This window comes from Papio anubis, chromosome 11 (genome assembly GCF_008728515.1).
Source record: "Papio anubis isolate 15944 chromosome 11, Panubis1.0, whole genome shotgun sequence".
Lineage (NCBI taxonomy): Eukaryota > Metazoa > Chordata > Mammalia > Primates > Cercopithecidae > Papio > Papio anubis.
The window spans coordinates 83,288,328-83,307,199 of NC_044986.1; the positions used below are offsets into that span (position 1 = coordinate 83,288,328).

Here is an 18,872-nt window from a genome sequence, read left to right on the forward strand (position 1 = left end):
ACAGGAGGTGACCCTGTGGCGCCTCCCACCTGGCCTCACCCAGTCTCATGCTCCCCACTGGACCTGGAGCTGGGTACCCCTTGCACCCCTGCTACACCCAGAAGCCTGCCACGTGCCACTAAAAACACAACAGCCGAGATGCACGAGGCTGCACCTTGAAAGAAAAGTGGTGAAAAGCAACAGCTGCTGAGTTCCTCGCAGGCGTTGCCTGGGCACTGCTGTGAGCACTTCACCTTATTTAATCCTCAGAACAAACCTCTCAGGTTGGAGCTGTAGATCCAGGTTTTGCTGAGAAGCACAGGACCGGGCAGAAGCCCAGGTGGCTCCCCAGCCCTGCTATGGCTGCATGGGCCCCAAGGTGCTTACGGTGGATTCCCCCAATCCAAGGTTTCAAAACAACTCAGGGCCTGCTGGCCAGTGGCCTACACGAAGGGCTGTTTGCCCAGCCCACTCTGAGCAAGCCCTTCATATAAGCCACTGGCCAGCAGGCCCTGCATTGTTTTGAAACCTTGCATGCCGGACAGGCTTGTTCAGACCAGAGTTCCCTTGACATCCCGCCTTCCCCTTTGATACTCAGATGCATTTCATCTGAGTTTGGGCTCAGAGCATTTCAGTGGCTTGCCCCAGGCCTTCAGGCCTGGGTGTTGGGGCGAGAGCTTGAGTCCGTCCACATGTGACTTCAGACACTGCCCTGTCCACACCACCTCCCCATCCAGCCTCTGCAGTGGATTCAAGGGCAGCCCAGGAGGCTGGGAGCCCAGTCAGACCCAGCTGAGCCAGGCTGTATCTACTGTCTGGCCATGGGCATCCACTGAGGAGGCAGAATGGAGCAGGGGGCTGCTGGTCTCCACACCCCCAAACCCTGCCACGGGCAGGCATGAAGGGTCTGGAAGCAGCTCAGGGCAGTCAGGGCTGTTCCTGCTTCCCAGTCCAGACATGTGCACATAAGCAGGCGTGTATGAACCCCAGGAGGAGGCCATCTGGGGCCTGGGTGTGCCCGAGAGTCCTCTGGGCTGTGAAGAAAGCAAGGAGAAGCAAAGCTGGTCAGCTGATAGGGGTGAGGGAGAGGGCACCTATGCCAGGCTCCCAGCGACAGCCTTCCCCAGGCTCCAGCGCCCTCTGCCTCTGCTGGAGGAGCCCAGAGGGGTCCCTGCTGCCCCTACCACAGCACCCCCACGACCCCCTCTCACATACACTCAGGGCTTGTTCCTGGACTCAAATGACCAACATCACCAGGAAGCCCCTTCCCAGCCATGGGCACTGGCAGTGCTCTTTGCCTTTGAACCCTCATGTGCTCTGCACCCTGTGAGGCTGCTTTTGACCTCCCTGTGGGAGCACAGTCAACTCCCCTTATCCACTAGGATACACCCAAGATGTTTCCAGCTGCCTGCAACCCCAGATAGTACCAAGGTAGCCTACATATAATGTGTCTTCTTACACATACACATGTGTTTCGCTATGATGAAGTTTATACATTAGGCACAGTAAGAGACTAACAATAACCGATAAGAAAATGGAACAATTGTAACAATATACTGTAATAAAAGTTATTTAAAACATGAATTGTTTATTTCTAGAATTTTCTTTTTCTTTCTTTTGTTTTTTGAGACGGAGTCTCACTCTGTCATCCAGGCTGGAATAGTGGCGTGATCTCTGCTCACTGCAACCTCCGCCTCCCGGGTTCAAGTGATTCTCCTGCCTCAGCCTCCCAAGTAGCTGGGACTACAGGTGTGCACCACCACGCCCGGCTAATTTTGGTATTTTTAGTAGACAGGGTTTCACCATGTTGGCTAGGCTGGTCTCAAACTCCTGACCTCAAGCTATCCATCCGCCTCAGTTTCCCAAAGTGCTGGGATTACAGGCGTGAGCCATCACGACCAGCTATTCCTGGAATTTTCCCTTTGACATTTTGGACCTTACCAATTGCGGTGCAGGGGCCAAGGGAAAACTTTCCCTTTACCCTCTGAAGGTTCACTGAAAAGTCAGCTCATAAAAGCAGATTAGAAATGGAATACACATTCACATGCATGGGGGAAATCAGAGTGACTGCCCCACCACGAAATGGGGTACAGATGCAATGGGGAAGTGCGGGTGATTTCAGGGGGCCAGTAAATGATTTTCAGGGGAATTCAGTGGGTTTGAAGAACACACGGTGGCCTGGAACAAAGTCTGTTGGGCTCACACAGCAGACAACGGTTTGCAAACCCTGTCCAGGTGTGTGAGCAGGCTTCAGTCTTTCTCCCTGTGACATGAGTTCAGTCAGAGAAAACTCTGGGAAGGGACCAGGGGTCATCGTTTTCTTCTTTGGTGGGTCCACACTTTAGGCAGATGAGGGACTTCACGGAACAACTTCACCGTATGATTTGGAAGAGACAAAGGGTTGAGGGGCCTGGGGGAGCCTGGTCGGAGAGACCTTAAGGCTTCTTCAGTTCAGAATGTCACAGCACTATATATTGGGGTATTGGTTTCTGAGCCCCAACAATGGGTAACTGAAACTGCAGAAAGTGAAATCACAAATTAGCTGGGCATGGTGGTGCACACCTATAATCCCAGCTACTCAGGAGGCTGAGGCAGAACCGCTTGAACTTGGAAGGCAGAGGTTGCAGTGAGTTGAGATCCTGCCATTGCACTCCAGGCTGGGCGACAAGAGCAAAACTCTGTCTCCAAAAAGAAAAAACGGAAAAAAAAAAGTGACACCACAGCAAATGGGGGTGGGGGGGGCAATGGTAATTTGGTAATGTGCTTCCTCCTTCTGCCTGCCCTTGTCTGAGAAGCCCCGGTGCCCTGGACCCTCTTACAAAGTCCACTGTTGCCGAGTGCTGGGCACCCTTCAGCCCATTTAATCTTCACAAACACACTTTGGGGAGATGCTGTGATGTAATGGGGACGCTGAGGCTCAGAGAGGTGAGGGGCTTGCTCTAAGAGTATATGAATCCAGGAGGTTTGACTGCAGTGCCTGCCACTAAGGCCACACGGAGCTATCACTACCATCATCTGCTGGGGACTGGCTGTCTCTCCCAACAGAGGCTGCTCCCTTCCTGTCCAGCTCACAGCTGATTGCCCATGGGACCCAGAACCCAGTGGCACCAGCAGCCTGTGATAAACTGGAGTGCTCAAAGGCGTGCCTGGCTATTGGACACTACTGGTGGGATTCAGGAGGGCTGGCAGGGCTGCGGCTGGCCAGGCAGGGCAGGGCTGAGCTGGGCTCCCCAGAGTGCCCCAGGCATCGATCTGGCCACTCCCAGGGCAAGGTCAGGCTCTGGTCGAGGAGGGGCGGGGGCTGGGAGGACTCTTGTTGCCACTTTGTTTTGCCTGAGACCCGCTCCCTCCCCTTTCCTCCACCTAATCTCATGGCTTGCCTCTTCCCTTTGCCCAGGGTTGACTTTATCTCCATTAATCCATACCCAGCGTGTGTGTGTGTGTGTGTGTGTGTGTGTATACAGGTGCACATCCAGACACCTCCCTCTAGGGGCTGACCCTGCACCACTAGAAGCAGGGTATGTGCCAGCAGACCGGGCCTGGGTGGCAGGGGCTTCCCAGCGCTCCAGAATAGGGGAGACGCCACCAGAGGTGCAAGAAACAGCCCCAGATAGGAAGCGTTAGAGAGACCCAGAGAGGCAGGGTGGGTGAGCACTGGTCTCCAGGTCCTGCAGACCGACTCTGGAATGGGAGTACACCCAGCTTGGTGGGGCCTGACCTGCGCCCCCTTGTATGCCAGGGGAATGTATCTCGCAGGCTATTTTGCTGCCCCCAGGGATGACCTTCTCCACTCTGGCCCAGATCCCTAAGTCCCCTCCTAACAGTCACAAGTTGTACCCTAGAGCCTTGCCTGCCCCATCTCAGGAAAGGTGACCTGAAAGGCCCAAGCTTATTCCTGCCCTCCCTGAGCCATGCTTTCTGCCCAGCTTCCTCAGGCTTCAGTGACTGATGGCAGTCTCCTTGCCTGGGCTGCACAGGCACACTGCCCTCTCCCCCTTGGGACTGCATGGTCTGCAGGTGCACACTCCTATGTCTCGCCCTCCCAGGGGAAGGATTTACCAGGCCCTCTCCGTCTGCATCCACTGGATTTCAGTGGCTACAGGCAGAGGGCCAGTCAGCAGTGCCCCTGCAGGTGTTTGGGGCTGGGGGCTCTGACGCTGCCAGAGTCCTAGGGTTGACAGGCACCTAGGCAGATTCGAGGATCCAAGTCCTTGCCACGTGAGTTTGGGTGAGGCTGACCTCGCTGCCTCAGTTTCCTCCTATACACTGATGCTATTAATAAAAATACCCATTTCAGGAGGTGGTTGTAAAGATTATACAAGAGACTGCAGAGTGTTAGGCAGCTCCTGGCACAAGACAAATGCTCAGTAAAAGACCGCTGCTGTCATTAACGTCAACACCAGCCCTGAGCTCCTGCCCTGGAGCTGACCCAGTGCTCACGCCCAAGATAAGAAAGGGAGGGCTGGGGCTGATGAGCTGGGAGGAGCTGTGCGCCCTTCTCCTGCCCCCAGCTCCTCTCTGGACCCCTGTCCTAACCCCTCTTCGGTCCCTGGTTCCCTCTGCCCCTTTCCCACGGCGGCCCGTCTTAGGTCAGGATGTGCTCCCTGGCCTGCGGACTCTGGAGCAGGGCCCGGCCACTCCCCGGAGCCTGTATGACGGGAACCGCCCAGTGTCCTCTCCCCTACGCGGGGCAGGCCGGCCCTGGGGCGCCTTAAAAACCGGAGCTGGCACTTGGCAGCGCCACTCTGGGCTGGATCCAACGTCGCTCCGGCTGCTCTTGACGACTCCACAGGTTTCCCGAAGCTATGGCCAGCAAGGGCTTGCAGGACCTGAAGCAACAGGTGGAGGGGACCGCCCAGGAAGCCGGTGAGTACAGCGCGCGACCTAGGGCCCAGGCAGGGGCAGCTGCGTGGACGCGCAGGCAGAAGCGGCGGGTCTGCACGGTCGGCAAGTTCGCGGACCGGCAGCTTGGCTCGGAAGGCTCGGTCCTCCACTGAGACGCAGCGGGGGGCAGGACGCCCACCCCGGTCCGCGGAGAGATGGTGCCCGGAGGGAGGCAGCGGAACAGAGGCTCCAGAGGAGCCGGAGCCGCGCTGCGGGCACTGCGGGAGCCCCTCAGAGGAGGACATGCCGGCGCTGGGCGGCCCCACCCAGACCCTCAGGCAAGGGTGAAGGTCCAGGTCCAGGTCCAGGACCAGGACCGGGGGCGGCCCGCCATCACCTCCACCGGCGCCGGCCACCAGAGGCTGCCCCAGACCCCAAAGGGCTTTGTTTCCATCCCATCCCCAACCCCGAAAAGTAATCGTCGCCTTACCTTTAAGTCCCCATCTGGCAAAGAAGGTCCTTAGTTCCTCCACCTCCAGCTCTCTCCTCCTTATTCTGGAGGTGACCCAGCTGCGGTGGGGGCATGGGAGATGTGAGGAGACCACTGCCTCACTGGGTGGGCTCTCCCTGTACCTAGCCCAGCCTTCCTCAGGACTACAGTTCCTTATCAGTCCTGCCCATATCCTAGTCAGGAGACAATATCCAAACCAACCCCTTCCTTCACCAGTGCCCCAGGAGAGGCCCACAGTTCTTCCCTTGAGGCTAAAATGCTACCAAGGAAGCCTCCGTGTCAGCTCCTTTCCTTCTGGACTTCACTTTTCCATTTGAGAGCTGGGTGCAAAGGATGGGCTGCTTTCTGATGGGTTAAATCGAGAGGAGGTCCCCAGGGGGCCTCTCAGCACACTTGCCTCACTAACTCTCTCCGAAGGATGGGGTCTGGATAACGCAGGCCCTTTCCTGTTCCGCTCTGCAGGCTGGAGCCACCTGTCAGCCCACCGGGGGCTGGTGACTCCATTCCCGGCAGGCGGAACTGTGGTCCAGAGGAGATGGCCGGCCTTGGAAGTTTTGCCTCCTTCCTGCACTTGTCTCCTAATGCCTTGAGCTGCCTGTCCACAGAGGCACTGGCTTTGCTTGTGTGCCGTCCGGGGCAGGCCACAGGAGGGAGGAGGCAGTGAGAACCTGGCAAAAGTCCAAGCCCCAGGGCCAAGTGCATGAAAGGTGGGAATTCAGGCATCTGGGCCAGGCTTCTAGCCGAGAAGCTGTAAAAGGGGGCAGGGGTCTTCTGGGCTATGCCCAGCATTAGCCAACAGTCCAGATGCTAGCTGCAGCCTGGCCCTGCCCTGCCTTCCTTCCTCTGTCCAACATTTTCTCAGCAGCCCTGGAGATGGAAAGGGAAGCTCCTCCCCCACAGAGGAGGAGCTCAGAGTTAGAAATCAACAAAAACATCCCAGAGGCATGGAAAGGGATCCTGCCCCTCGGGCTGGGCGGCCCTGGGCCAGGGACTTCATCTCCATGGCATCCATCCCTTGGACCTGTACCACCGAATACTCTGGAGAACACATGAGGGGCACGGCAATGGTGGGGTACCTGTGGTCAGTGGTGCCTCAACAGGGGCTAAAAGCCACATCTCTCTGTTCCAGTGTCAGCGGCCGGAGCAGCAGCTCAGCAAGTGGTGGATCAGGCCACAGAGGCGGGGCAGAAAGGTCTGGTGGGGCTGGAGGGAGGCGGGCAACCCCAGCACACCTCCCACTGCCCCGCCCCACCCCGGCCCGGGGCCCAGGCACATCCTCTCCTATGCAGAGCCCTCTGTGCACAATGCCCCAAGCAGGTCCCTTGGGAGACCCAGGCCAGGCTAAACCTACGTGCACTGGTTCCCGGGGCCCTGCCTGACCTGCCCTCTCTCCTGCCCTTCCCCAGCCATGGACCAGCTGGCCAAGACCACCCAGGAAACCATCGACAAGACTGCTAGCCAGGCCTCTGACACCTTCTCTGGGATCGGGAAAAAATTCGGCCTCCTGAAATAACAGCAGGGAGACTTGGGTGACCCCCCTCCAGGCGCCATCCAGCAGAGCCTGGCCCAGACCTCCGGGCATCCGCCACCTCCTCGGTCTGCCCCCTCATTAAAATTCACGTTCCCATCCTGTGTTCACTTCATGACTCCTCGCAAGCTGGGCCCAGTCCTCCCATCCCAAGCGCAGAGCCACCATAGCTGAAGTCTTAGCTTCCCAAATTCGGAAATCCAAGCCAACTGTCTCAGGAATGTTTTCCATCCCGCCACTCGTCTCCCAACGCTCCCAGACCAGAGGCTCAGCCCCCATCTCTGTTACTGCCCCTCCCCCGCCAGACTCTGGAGCCAGCCCCCGCCCCTTATTCCCTGCCCCAGGATCCCGGCCCTTCCTGGGAGCCGGACTGGACTCGGTCCTCAGATCCTCGGAAGGCTCAGCTCTGGGCGGGGCAAGGAGCCCTGCAAGGGCGGGAGCCTCGGGAACTTCTCTCTGCCAACTGGGACTAGGGGCTGGGAACAGGGGAGACGACCCAGGGCCACGGCCCCTCGGGACTTCAGGCGGCCGGAGGTCGTGGGGGCGAAGCCGAGTCGGGAGCCGGGCTTCCGGCCATCGCTACCCCGGTCTGGGCCCGCGGGTTGCCCGCGCGCCCGTCCCACCCAGCGGTGAGTCATGGGGCGGGGCCCGCGGGACGCTTTGTTGAGTGGGGCGCTGCCGCCCGGCGGGGTCCCGCCCTGACACTCCCCGGGGAGGGGCTTCGGGGCACGGGGCCGTGCACGTGAGAACGAAGCACGGGGGGGCCGTGCACGTGCGCTCCTGCGCCAGCGTGCAGGAGACCCCCCTCCCTTCCACACCGCTTCCCTTCGGTACAAACCGGTAACCTCCGGCCCTGGACGGTTTTGTTGGGCGGGTCCCGGATGGACTGGGGTTCCCAACATCCCCCGGCACTTCACGCGCGCGGCTCCGGTACGGAGTATGCCCTGCCGGTAGGTGACTCAACGTGGCACTGGTTGAGCGCCGGATGAAGCCCGGCCCTGGGGTGGGGCGCAGGCTGCTGCGGCCCCTTCCTCCCAAAGCCCGTTACGCCCCAGCGGTCCCCTAGCGGTTCTTGTCCACCCGCTCCACGTCCTTACCCTGGCACTACCTCCACCCGCAATCGCCTCCTCTCCGGACTGCGCGCCCGTGGGCTTTGCGTTTCAGTTCAAAGGTACCGACTAGGCGGTGCTTTCCAGTTCTGGGGAGATTCAGCCAGCGGACTCGAGGCGCGCTCCCTGCCTTCTCTGGCCTCCCAGCAGGGGACGATGTCCTCAGTCTGGCTGCCAGCCCAGGTGCTGCAGTGCAGGTCTGCGTAGGAGATCGTTCCCTTCTCCAGTCTGAGATCTCCGGCGCGGAGCACCGGGTCTCTCACCCTCACCCCAGGGCTGCCACAGTTCCACGACCGGTTACTTGTTGCTGACTGTCCCCAAAAGGTTTCTTTGTAAAATGTGGGAAAGTCCTTGAAGAGACACCTGGAGCAGTGTCGGGGTCGCTTCCAGGAGCCCCCGCCTCCAGGAGCAGGTCCCAGGGCCTGGAGAGCGCACCTCGGGGCCACTCCAGGAGGCTGGTGGGGCTGGACTGGCAGAGCCCGGCATCCTTCTGGTGCGCATCATTCCCATGTGACGCAGGGATGAATCCCAAGGGACTTTTCACCTATTCTTGTGAGTGAGCCCCTTAAGCTGACCCAGGTGCGGCCAAGGAGAGAGGTGAGGCCTGAGGCCAGAGGTCTTCTAGAAAAGACTCCTTGCCTTGAAGGCAGGGCATGGTGGCCTAGCCTGTAATCCCAGCACTTTGGGAGGCCGAGATGGGAGAATGGCTTGAGCCCGGGAGGTCGAGGGCGGCTGCACTCAGTCTGGGCAACAGAATGAGACACTGTCTCAGGAAAACACACACACACACACACACACACACACACACACACACACACACACGCCGCCCTTCGTCTTCCACTGGACATCTTGTGGCAGGAAAGGATCCCTAGAACCAGCTACTTGCAACCGCAGGAGGAACAAGCCCGAGGAAAAGCCCACCTGCTGATTAGGGCAGAGCCTCCCAGACCTCCAGCCTGTTCCCACAACACCCTCTCCCTGTCCACCTCAGCCACCTTGACCTTCCCATCATGCTTCTGCTGCCTCGGTATCTTCACACCTGCTGCGTTTTCTGCCTGGCATACTCTCCATAAATCACCCTTGCCTATTGCTCTTCCAAACGTCAGGTCTCAGTGGCCTTGGGTGTGCGCGCACGCGCACACACACACACACGATGCATCAGGTCCCTAGTGACACATTCTCATACCCCCTGTACCTCCTTTTTACAGTCACAGTGAATTAATCCGTTGCCTTCATGTGTGCTTCTCCATGGTGGTGGTTCATGGGGTTATAACCAGTCCTTTCTCCTTTTTAGTGTATGCCCAGTGCCTTCCGCGGTGCTCAGGCAGCACTGGCTAAATGAATGCATGGAGGACCATCCTTTTGTTCTCCTGCTGGATGACAGTGACTTCTCATTTTCAGGTTCACCATGGAGCCATTTCTGCAATGCAGCCCCTTCCACATTGCCCCAGCCCCATGGAGCTGGCACTCCCGTGGCACTGTGCAATTGCCTGTTCCTGTGTGCCTCTGCTCCCCCAACACTAGGAGCCCTGGAGGGCAGGGCCAGGTGGGACTTGCTTTTGGACCATGTCTGGGACACGGAGGGTACACAGCCAGTGTCTCTGTCATAGGTCCCTTGCTTGCTTGCAGGGCAAGTCCATACACCCAAAACACCGGTTTGCAGCAGAAGAAAGAGGTTTAATTGCAGGGCTGCCAGACAAGATGGGAGAAAACCTCAAATCTCTCTCCGAGAAGTTTGGGGCTAGGTTTCGTAAGAGTTTTCGAACAAGTCAAAATGTGGAGATTTTTGATAGGTTCAAGAGTGCAGAGTGAAGTCATGGGGCCCGGGAGATGAAAAAACCATGTTCTCAAGCTGATTAAGTTCTTCTGGGCTGTTCGAACTGGTTGGGGTCACTTGTTTCACTGGAATTTGGAATCTGAAAAACATTTTAGGTTGGGTGCGGTGGCTCCCTCCTGTAGTCCCAGTACTTTAAAGGCCAAGGTGGGTGGATCATCTGACATTAGGAGTTTGAGACCAGCCTGGCCACATAGTGAAACCGTGTCTCTACTAAAAATACAAAAATTAGCTGGGTGTGGTGGTGTGCGCCTGTAATCCCAGCTACTCGGGAGGCTGAGGCAGGAGAATCGCTTGAACCTGGGAGGTGGAGGTTGCAGTGAGCCGAGATCGTGCCGCTGCACTCTCTAGCCTGGGTGACAGAGTGAGACTGTCTCGGAAAAAAAAAACAAAACTGAAAAAACAGACCAAAAAAAACGTTTTCAGCAATTCCTAAATGAAAGCATGTGATTCTAACATCAGAAAGCCGAACTGTAGGAACAGTGGGGATGCAGATGGTCAGTATCCAGTGCCATGGGAAGTTCCATAGAAGGAATTTAGTCAAAGCACAGCCTCATTAATGCTTAATTATAGCTGCTAATGCTTAATTATCACTATATTTCTGTGTAGAATGCTTGTTAACCCTGTGAGGACAGCTTCACCAGAGAAACCCTTGGGAGCTTATACTGCCCAGGCTTGTCTCTACCAGGTTCATGGAGCAAGTGCAGCCCAGACTGGCTGAGGAGGAAGGACTGTGGCTACACTATACTTACTGGGTGTCAGTCAACTCTCCGGAGATCAGTTCTTCCATTAGCAGTGCCACAAATAATTCCTAATTCTCCAAATTCCAGTTCCCCATCTAGCCCAACACACAGTCACTAATATTACATTGTGGTTCCATTTACAAATAACTGCATTTTCGGGTGGAGGTGTTCCCTTAAACCATTCTTTCTGGACGGTGTTCCTTCTTCCCTCCTCTTCTTCATCCCCATTTTCAGTCCGTAGGACGAGCTTCTTTGTATTTAATCTCCCAAACATCTACCCCTGGAGTTCTCAGCTTTGACCCCCATCAGACTACGCATGAGGCAGGGTGCAGATTCTTCCACTTTCACCTCCTCTCCCCTTCTCTCCCTCCCCCCTCCTTTTAAAAAAATGCTGTTTGTCCCATTTCTACACTGTGAAAGCACGTAGATTTCATTCCATTCCTTAGTCCTGAACCACACCTTTGTTTTTGTCTTGGATCTGCAATTGAAGATATTAAAAGCTGTTTGCCATTCCTGCGACTGAATATTTTCTGCTGTCTCTTGGTTGGTTAGAATTAGTCCTACAGAGTCTTCTCTCTTTTTTTTTTTTTTTTTTTTTTTTTACTTTGAGACAGAGTATCACTCCTGTTGCCCAGGGTGGAGCGCAGTGGTGCCGTCTGGGCTCACTGCAACCTCCGCCTCCCAGGTTCCAGTGATTCTCCTGCCTCAGCTTCCGGGATAGCTGGGATTACAGGTGCCTGCCGCCACGCCCGGCTAATTTTTGTATTTTTAGCAGAGACGGGGTTTCACCATGTTGGCCAGGCTGGTCTCCAATGCCTGATCTTAGGTGATCCATCCACCTTAGCCTCCCTAAGTGCTGGAATTACAGGCGTGAGCCACCGCGCCCAGCCCAGAGTCTTCTCAAGAATGAAATAGTTACAGATGATAAATGTTTACAGAGATAAGACATGTGGTACTTGAGTTAATAATTTTTATAGCTGGGTAATGGGTCCATGAGGGTTCATATATATATATATTTTTGTTTTGTTTTGTTTTGTTTTTTTTGAGACAGAGTCTCACTCTGTTGCCTGGGCTGAAGTGCACTGGCACGATGTTGGCTCACTGCAACCTCCGTCTCCTGGGTTCAGGCGATTCTCCTGTCTCAGCCTCCTGTCTCAGCGCATGCCTGTAGCTAGGATTACAGCATGCGCCACCATGCCTGGCTACTTTGTGTATTTTTGGTAGAGACAGGGTTTCACCATGTTAGCCAGGCTGGTCTCGAACTCCTGACCTCAGGTGATCCTCCCACCTCAGCCTCCTGAAGTGCTGGGATTACAGTCGGGAGCCACCGTGCCCGGCCCATTATATTCTATTTTTGTGTATGACATTTTCTATTTTTAAAAAGGTAAAAAAGTTAAAATAAAAATTTTTAAAAAAGAAGGACTTATGTGAACAGTATTCTGATTTTTAAATGTTTGGTTGGTATTGTTAGTCTGTAGCCTTTAGACTTTCTCCCTGGCTGGGTTTGAGGTTTGTGGCTCCCTCTTCAGCTTGAGTATCTTCTAGGCGTGGCTGCACTGCCTTCTGGCATAGAAGGTTGAGCAGGCCCTACATGTCTGATGCCCACTGAAATTTATTTTTTTTAATTTAAATTTAAATTTATTACTTATTTTGAGATGTTGCCCAGGCTGGTCTGTGTTGCCCAGGCCGGTCTCAAACTCTTGGCCTCAAGCAGTCCTCCCACCTTGGCCTAACAAAGAGCTGGGATTATAGGTGTGAGCCGCTGCACCAGCCCCCTACTGGAATTTTTTTTTTTTTTGTAGAGACAGGGAGGGTCTGCTTCTGTCACCCAGACTACAGTGCAGTGGCCTGATCATGGCTTCCTGCAGCCTCAAACTCATGGGCTCAAGCGATCCTCCTACCTCAGCCTCCCAAGTAGCTGGGATTACAGGTGTGTGCCACCATGCTCGGCTAATTAAAAAATTTTGTTTTTGTAGAGATGGAGTCTCACCATGTTGTCCAGGCTGATGTCAAACTCCTGGGCTCAAGCGATCCTCCCTCCTTGGTCTCCCCACAGCACTGGGATTACGGGCGTGAGCCACTGTGTCCAGACTCCCACAGGAATTTCTAATAAGCAACATGATATTTCTGGCTTGCTCTCTTTCTTTATGTTTGAAGTACAATAATTTTTCTAGAGTTTGTCTCAGTGATTATTGTTCTGGTTCACTGTTCCCTGGTGTGCAGCTTGCCCTTTGAATACTAATTCAAGGCTGGGCGTGGTAGCTCAGGCCTGTAATCCCAGCACTTTGGGAGGCTGGGGTGGGAGGATAGCTTGAACTCAGGAGTTTCAAATCAGACTGGGTGACATAGTGATACCCGATCTCTACAAAAAAACAGGAAAAGTATCCAGGTGTGGTGGTGCACACCTGTAGTCCCAACTACTAAGAAGGTTAAAGTGGGAGGATCCCTTCAGCCCAGGAGTTGGAGGGTGCAGTAAGCCATGATTGCGCCACTGTGCTCCCAGCCTGAGTGGCAGAGTGAGATCCTATCTCAAAAAAAAAAAAAGTGTATACATATGTGTACATACATATGTGTGTGTGTGTGCATATATGTACCTGTGCATGTGTGTGTATGTGTATATATACATATCTACCCAGAAGACAGATTGTTGGATCATAAGTTAGGTCTATATTTAATTTTTTCAGGAATCTTCGTAGTGTTTTTCTTTCTTTCTTTTTTTTTTTAGACGGAGTCTTGCACTGTTGTCCAGGCTGGAGTGCAGTGGCACAATCTCAGCTCACTGCAACCTATGCCTCCTGAGTTCATGCAATTCTCCTGCCTCAGCCTTCCAAGTAGCTGGGATGACAGGCACACACCACCACACCCGGCTAATTTTTTTTTTTAAGTAGAGGTGGGGTTTCACTATGTTGGCCAGACTGGTCTCGAACTTCTGACCTCGTGATCTGCCCATCTTGGCCTCCCAAAGTGCTGGGATTACAGGTGTGAGCCACCGTGCCCGGCCTTCCATAGTGTTTTTCATAATGGCTATATCAATTTGCATTTCGACTAATAGTGTACCAGGGTTCCCTTTTCTCCACATTCTCACCAACACTTGTTATCCTTTGTTTTTTTTTTTTTTTTTTTTTTTTTTTAGAGATGAGGTCTCCTTGTATTGCCCAGGCAGGAGTGCAGTGGCTGTTCACAGGTACGAACATAGCACACTATGGCCTTGAACTCCTGGGCTCAAGTGATCCTCCTGCCTCATCCTCTGGAGTAGCTAGGACTATAGGCGTGCACCACTGTGCCCAGCTCCTGCTTAATTGTGTTTTAAAATATTTGCTCTGTTCCATTGCTCAGCTTTCTTTTTTGGGAATTCCAAGTGTGAGTATGAAGTTCTTTTCTTCCTACTTTCCATATCTGCTGTTGTCTCCCAAATACTGTGTATCTTTTTCATATAATTCCTTTTTTTCTTTACGTTTTCCATTTCTGTTCTGTAGGCATCTACTGTGGCATCTGCCTTCTTGTGCTTATCTGCCATTGTTTGTTTAGTCTTTTTTCTTCTATTCATTTCTGAGATATATTTCTCCTGCCTGCTCTTGCTGTCTGGCCATCTCCTCTCAGAGTTCTGGCAACTGCTTTACAGTCTTCCTTCATAACAGCTGTTGTTTATTAAGTGTCTTCTCTTCTTCCTAAAATTCATGTTGGAATGTTGACTATTCTTTTTCTATATTTAAAAATAGTATGTTTTTACCGTTGACTAGAAAAAAGGGAAGGGCAGAAATACATATCTATGGTATGCTGTCCTTTCTGTAAGAAAGAGAGGATGGGCTGGGCGCAATGGCTCGCGCCTGTAATCCCAGCACTTTGGGAGGCCGAGGCAGGCGGATCACAAAGTCAGGAGTTCGAGACCAGCCTGGTCAACATGGTGAAACCCTCTGCCTCTACTAAAAATACAAAAATTAGCCGGGTGTGGTGGCACGTGCCTGTGTTCCCAGCTACTTGTGAGGCTGAGGCAGGAGAATCACTCGAACCCAGGAAGCGGAGGTTGCAGTGAGCCGAGACTGTGCCACTGCACTCCAGCCTGGGTGACAGAGTGAGAATCCATCTCCAAAGGGAAAAAAAAAAAAAAGAGAGGATGAAAGAAAATACAATGTCTCTGTTTATTTGTATAAAGTGCAGGAAGGCCAGTCACAGTGGCTAACGCCTGTAATCCCAGCACTTTGGGAGGCCGAGGTGGGCGGGTCACTTGAGGCCAGGAGTTTGAGACCAGCCTGGCCAACGACGAAACACTGTCTCTACTAAAAATACAAAAATAAGCCAGGCATGGTGGTACATGCCTGTAATCCCAGCTAGTCGGGAGGCTGAGGCATGGGAATCACTTGAACCCAGGAGGTGGAGGTTGCAGTGACCCAAGATTGTGTCACTGCACTGCAGTCTAGGTGACAGAGCAAGACTCTGACTTTAAAAAAAAATGCAAGAAGGATAAACTAGAAACTAAAGGGATTGCAGATTGGTTACTTATAAGGGGCAGGTGGGGAACGGGTGGAAAGAGGGAGGGAATGGGAACAGGCTAGCAGGGATAAGAAGAGAGTGACAATTCTCTGAATATATCTTTTTTTGTGGTTCTCAGAACCATAGTAATGTTCATATACTCAAAATATAGACAAAACAATTAAAACCAACCAGAATATAGGGGAGGGAAGTACCCAAAATGGAATGCAAATACTAACAAGTGAACCTAACTCTACTACAAATGAAGAAAATAACCACACTCAAAAGAAAAAAATCCAAGTAACCTTGAAAATCAGTATGTTGAATGGATTCTGTAGGGTTAAATGCAGCAAACACTCTCCATAAATTCTGTAATCTAGTCAGTAAATATATGCTTTCTCATAGGATTGTGGGTAAGCAATTCTGAGACAACTTTATATAGTATAATTGAATGCGTAAGTAAGTGTATCATAAATAATAACTGGGTTTGTCACTCCTGGAGAAAGAAAAAACAGGGAACCCTCTTCCAACACCCCATGTGGTGGTGTACTGGAATCTGAGGTATGAGTGTAAACTCAGAATTTTTTATTTCTGTACAAATAAATACAGAAGTATAGCTGGGCACAGTGACTCATGCCTGTAATCTCAGCACTTTGGGAAGCCTGAAGTGGGCAGATCACTTGAGCTCAAGAATTGAAGACCAGCTTGGGCAGTACGGTGAAAGCCCATCTCCACAGAAGTGGAGGAAAAACCAGGCAGAGGGAACCCCAGGACATTGAGGGGCTCTGGCTGCTGTATGGGACACCCTGTTGGAAGCTTGCCTCTAATGGGGCATCAAAGCCAGGCAGGCAGGGGCTCCTGCTCTGCCAGAGGTTGGAAGACAGGACTGCATCTTCCCTTCTTACTCCTGGGATGCAGGTCAGCTGTTTTCCCTCAGATGAGAGAGTCGGATTCCAATTTTTTTGTTTTGTTTTGTTTTTGAGACGGAGTCTCGCTCTGTCACCCACGCTAGAGTGCAGTGGTGCTATCTCAGCTCAGTGCAACCTCCACCTCCTGGGTTCAAGCAATTCTCCTGCCTCAGTCTCCTGAGTAGCTGGGATTACAGGCACACGCCACCACGCCTGGCTGATTTTTGTATTTTTAGTAGAGATGGGATTTCACCGTGTTGGTCAGGCTGGGAGGTTCCAATTTTATAACATGAGAAGAAGGGCTGAGATCATGCCCATTCTGCCACCTTGCTGAGTCCAGAGCTGTGATGAAGTGAAGAGAGAGAAGGCACAGGGCAGGACAAAGAAGGGGGCTTAGGGACCTGGGAGTTTTCCTTGGCAGAAGTCAACTTGTCCCACCCCTGAGAAAACTCTGACCTCACCTGCCAGGGAGGAAAACAGGGACTGGGGAGGAGGGAACAGGGAGGGGGAACAGTCTGGTGCTCTGTGCTCTGGGAGAGAAGTCTGATGATGGGAGTAACTCAGGAAGGGTTAAGAATATTCCTAAAATAGCCAAGCCACAGTCTAAGCCAGTCCATGAATGCATCTTCCAGAGAGCAGATCTGTAGCAGGAAAAGTCAGCCTGATCTTTGCCCTACTGCCTGCTGCCTGGCCCTGGCTGCTAATTAAACCTCCCACCCTGTCCCCTTCACCAACTCCTCCTGTCCTAGTGGGGATGGGGCAGGAGTAGTCAGAGGAGCCAAATCACCCCAATCAACAGGGAACTACAGCTGGGACCGGGAACAGTGGGCCCAGTGCCCCCCCCATCCACACTCCTGGTCTGAGTCAAGTAGGGGTACATAGGGGGACAGACAGGCTAAGTGCAGGCTTTGTGCATGGGATGGAGGCTGCCAGGAGAGAGCAACCAAATTCTCCCACCCACACACATGCATTGCCAGCCATGATCAGGTGGCTCCTCCAAGGTCATCATCAAATACCACCTTCTAGCTCTGTGTTCCCCTACACTTAGGGCATCTTGGAGTGAGACGGGCAGGGAGGGGTCGAGGGAGCCCCTTCATGGACAAACCATATCTTTGTTTCAGGGGCAGGACCAGGTACATAATTTGCAGGACCCAGTGAGAACTGAAAATGTGGAGTCTGTCGTTCAAAAATTGTTAAGAATTTCAAGGCAGTGAGAAGAGAGCATTAAACCGAGTTCAGGTCCCCTCTGAGTGTGGGGCTTTTGCACTGCACAAGTGGCACCTCTCTGAAGCCATCCTTGTGCAGGGACATGAACATTTACTAAGCGCCCACTACTCAGCTCTTCCGGCTCTGTAATACGGTCTGGCTCTGTGTCTGCACCCAAATGTCATTTTGAATTGTAATCCCCACGTGTTGGGGGAGGGATCTGTGGGATGTGATTACATCATGGGAGTGGTTCCCACATGCTGTTCTCGTGATAGTGAGTTCTCACGAGATCTGATGGTTTTATAAGGGGCCTTTTCTCTCTTCATTCTGCACTTCTCTCTCCGGCTGCCATGTGAAGGACGCGTTTGCTTCTCCTTCCACCATGATTGTAAGTTTCCTGAGGCCTCCGCAGCCGTGAGGAACTGTGAATCAATTAAACTTCTTTCCTTTGATTAACTTCTAATCTATAACTAAGGTCTGAGTCCTGAAGACCTTCCTCTGGAGCCTCAGTAAATTTAGTTAATCTAGATGGGGCCAGGTGCTGCAGGTGATTACCATTATCTCGTCTCCTGCAAAATCATGGAGGTTTGGGGAGTTCCTTCAGACCTCCTCTTGTATGGAGGTTTGTTTTCTTTTTTTTTCTTTCCTGTAAGGACAAAGTGAATTCTGTAATGCTTTATGTATCATTTTTGAGTTTATTGCCAAAAATTGAGGCTCAAGTTTGTAGACTACATTTTAAAATAAAATAAAACTTTCTAAACAAAGAAATGCAGTTGAAGCTGTTCCAAATTTACACAGAGTTGATAGCAAATTTTTCACTTTATCTTTCCTTGAATGTATATATTCATATAAATGCTCTTAAATTCTTAGTGCAAAAGGGTGGATTGTCATTACAGAGAATGTTCTTAGCATAGAGCACAAATCTCCCCACTGCTGACTAGGCCTGGTCACAAAGCACCCTGAGCTGGCCTTCAACTTCCACTTCTCGGTTCTTTTGTTTATCTTCTCTATTTCTAGAATGGCGTTGTCATTTCACTTGTCTGTCTGGTCATATCCTATTCCTGTAAGAATCAGTGAGTTCTTGGTACATATTGATCTAAATTTGCCTCTGGTTTGAACCTTTTCCCACTTTTCCAGGCAAGGTTGATTTATCTGTCTATGTTTCCATAACAATCTTTCCAAGCATAATACAGTAAAAAGAGAGCTGATTCATCATGTCCTGTCCGTTTCCCTCTGGAGACTTTGGAGCCAATGTGAGGGTACAGGTGTGCCCTGTATAGGATCTTTGGTCGCCTTTGTCAGTTTAGCACAGGTCTCAGTATATAATTGTTCTCAGGTGCCATTAAACTGGGCCTGAATAATTGAAGGATTGAATGTTTTCAGGAATCACCCAGGATGCTTCAATAATTCATCTTAATTGGGGATATGGGGAAAGTTTGCATGAGAAAGAAATTGTTTTTTTTTTTTTTTTGAACTTGAAGGATAAGTTAAAATTCAGTAGGCAGAATAATAATAAATCTTGATGATTTTGTATTTTTAATTTTTATTTATTTATGTTTTTTTTTAGACAGAGTCTCACTCTGTCGCCCAGGCTGGAGTGCAGTGGTGCCATCTCGGCTCACTGCAACCTCCGCCTCCTGGGTTGAAGTGATTCTTTTGCCTCAGCCTCCCAAGTAGCTGAGACTACAGGTGCCAGCCACCATGCCTGGCTAATTTTTGTATTTTTAGTAGAGACGGTGTTTCACCATATTGGCCAGACT

General features: G+C 52.2%; 1 protein-coding gene across 1 annotated transcript; it reads left to right on the forward strand.

Annotated features, from left to right (window-relative positions):
* Positions 1-2,633: 2,633 nt before the first annotated feature.
* On the forward strand, positions 2,634-6,941 carry ADIRF (adipogenesis regulatory factor). The gene is made up of 3 exons (XM_003903668.5): positions 2,634-4,845; positions 6,444-6,506; positions 6,721-6,941. The coding sequence occupies exons 1-3, from the start codon at positions 4,785-4,787 to the stop codon at positions 6,825-6,827; spliced, it is 231 nt and encodes a 76-aa protein (XP_003903717.2). The 5' UTR covers positions 2,634-4,784; the 3' UTR covers positions 6,828-6,941.
* The last annotated feature ends 11,931 nt before the right edge of the window (positions 6,942-18,872 follow it).

Bases quoted from the DNA above. Each gene is read 5' to 3' on its own strand.
- ADIRF (XM_003903668.5), top strand. From the start codon at position 4,785: ATGGCCAGCAAGGGCTTGCAGGACCTGAAGCAACAGGTGGAGGGGACC. The intron at 4,846-6,443 runs GTGAGTACAGCG...TCTCTGTTCCAG, and splicing joins GGGGACCGCCCAGGAAGCCG to TGTCAGCGGCCGGAGCAGCA. The intron at 6,507-6,720 runs GTCTGGTGGGGC...GCCCTTCCCCAG, and splicing joins CACAGAGGCGGGGCAGAAAG to CCATGGACCAGCTGGCCAAG.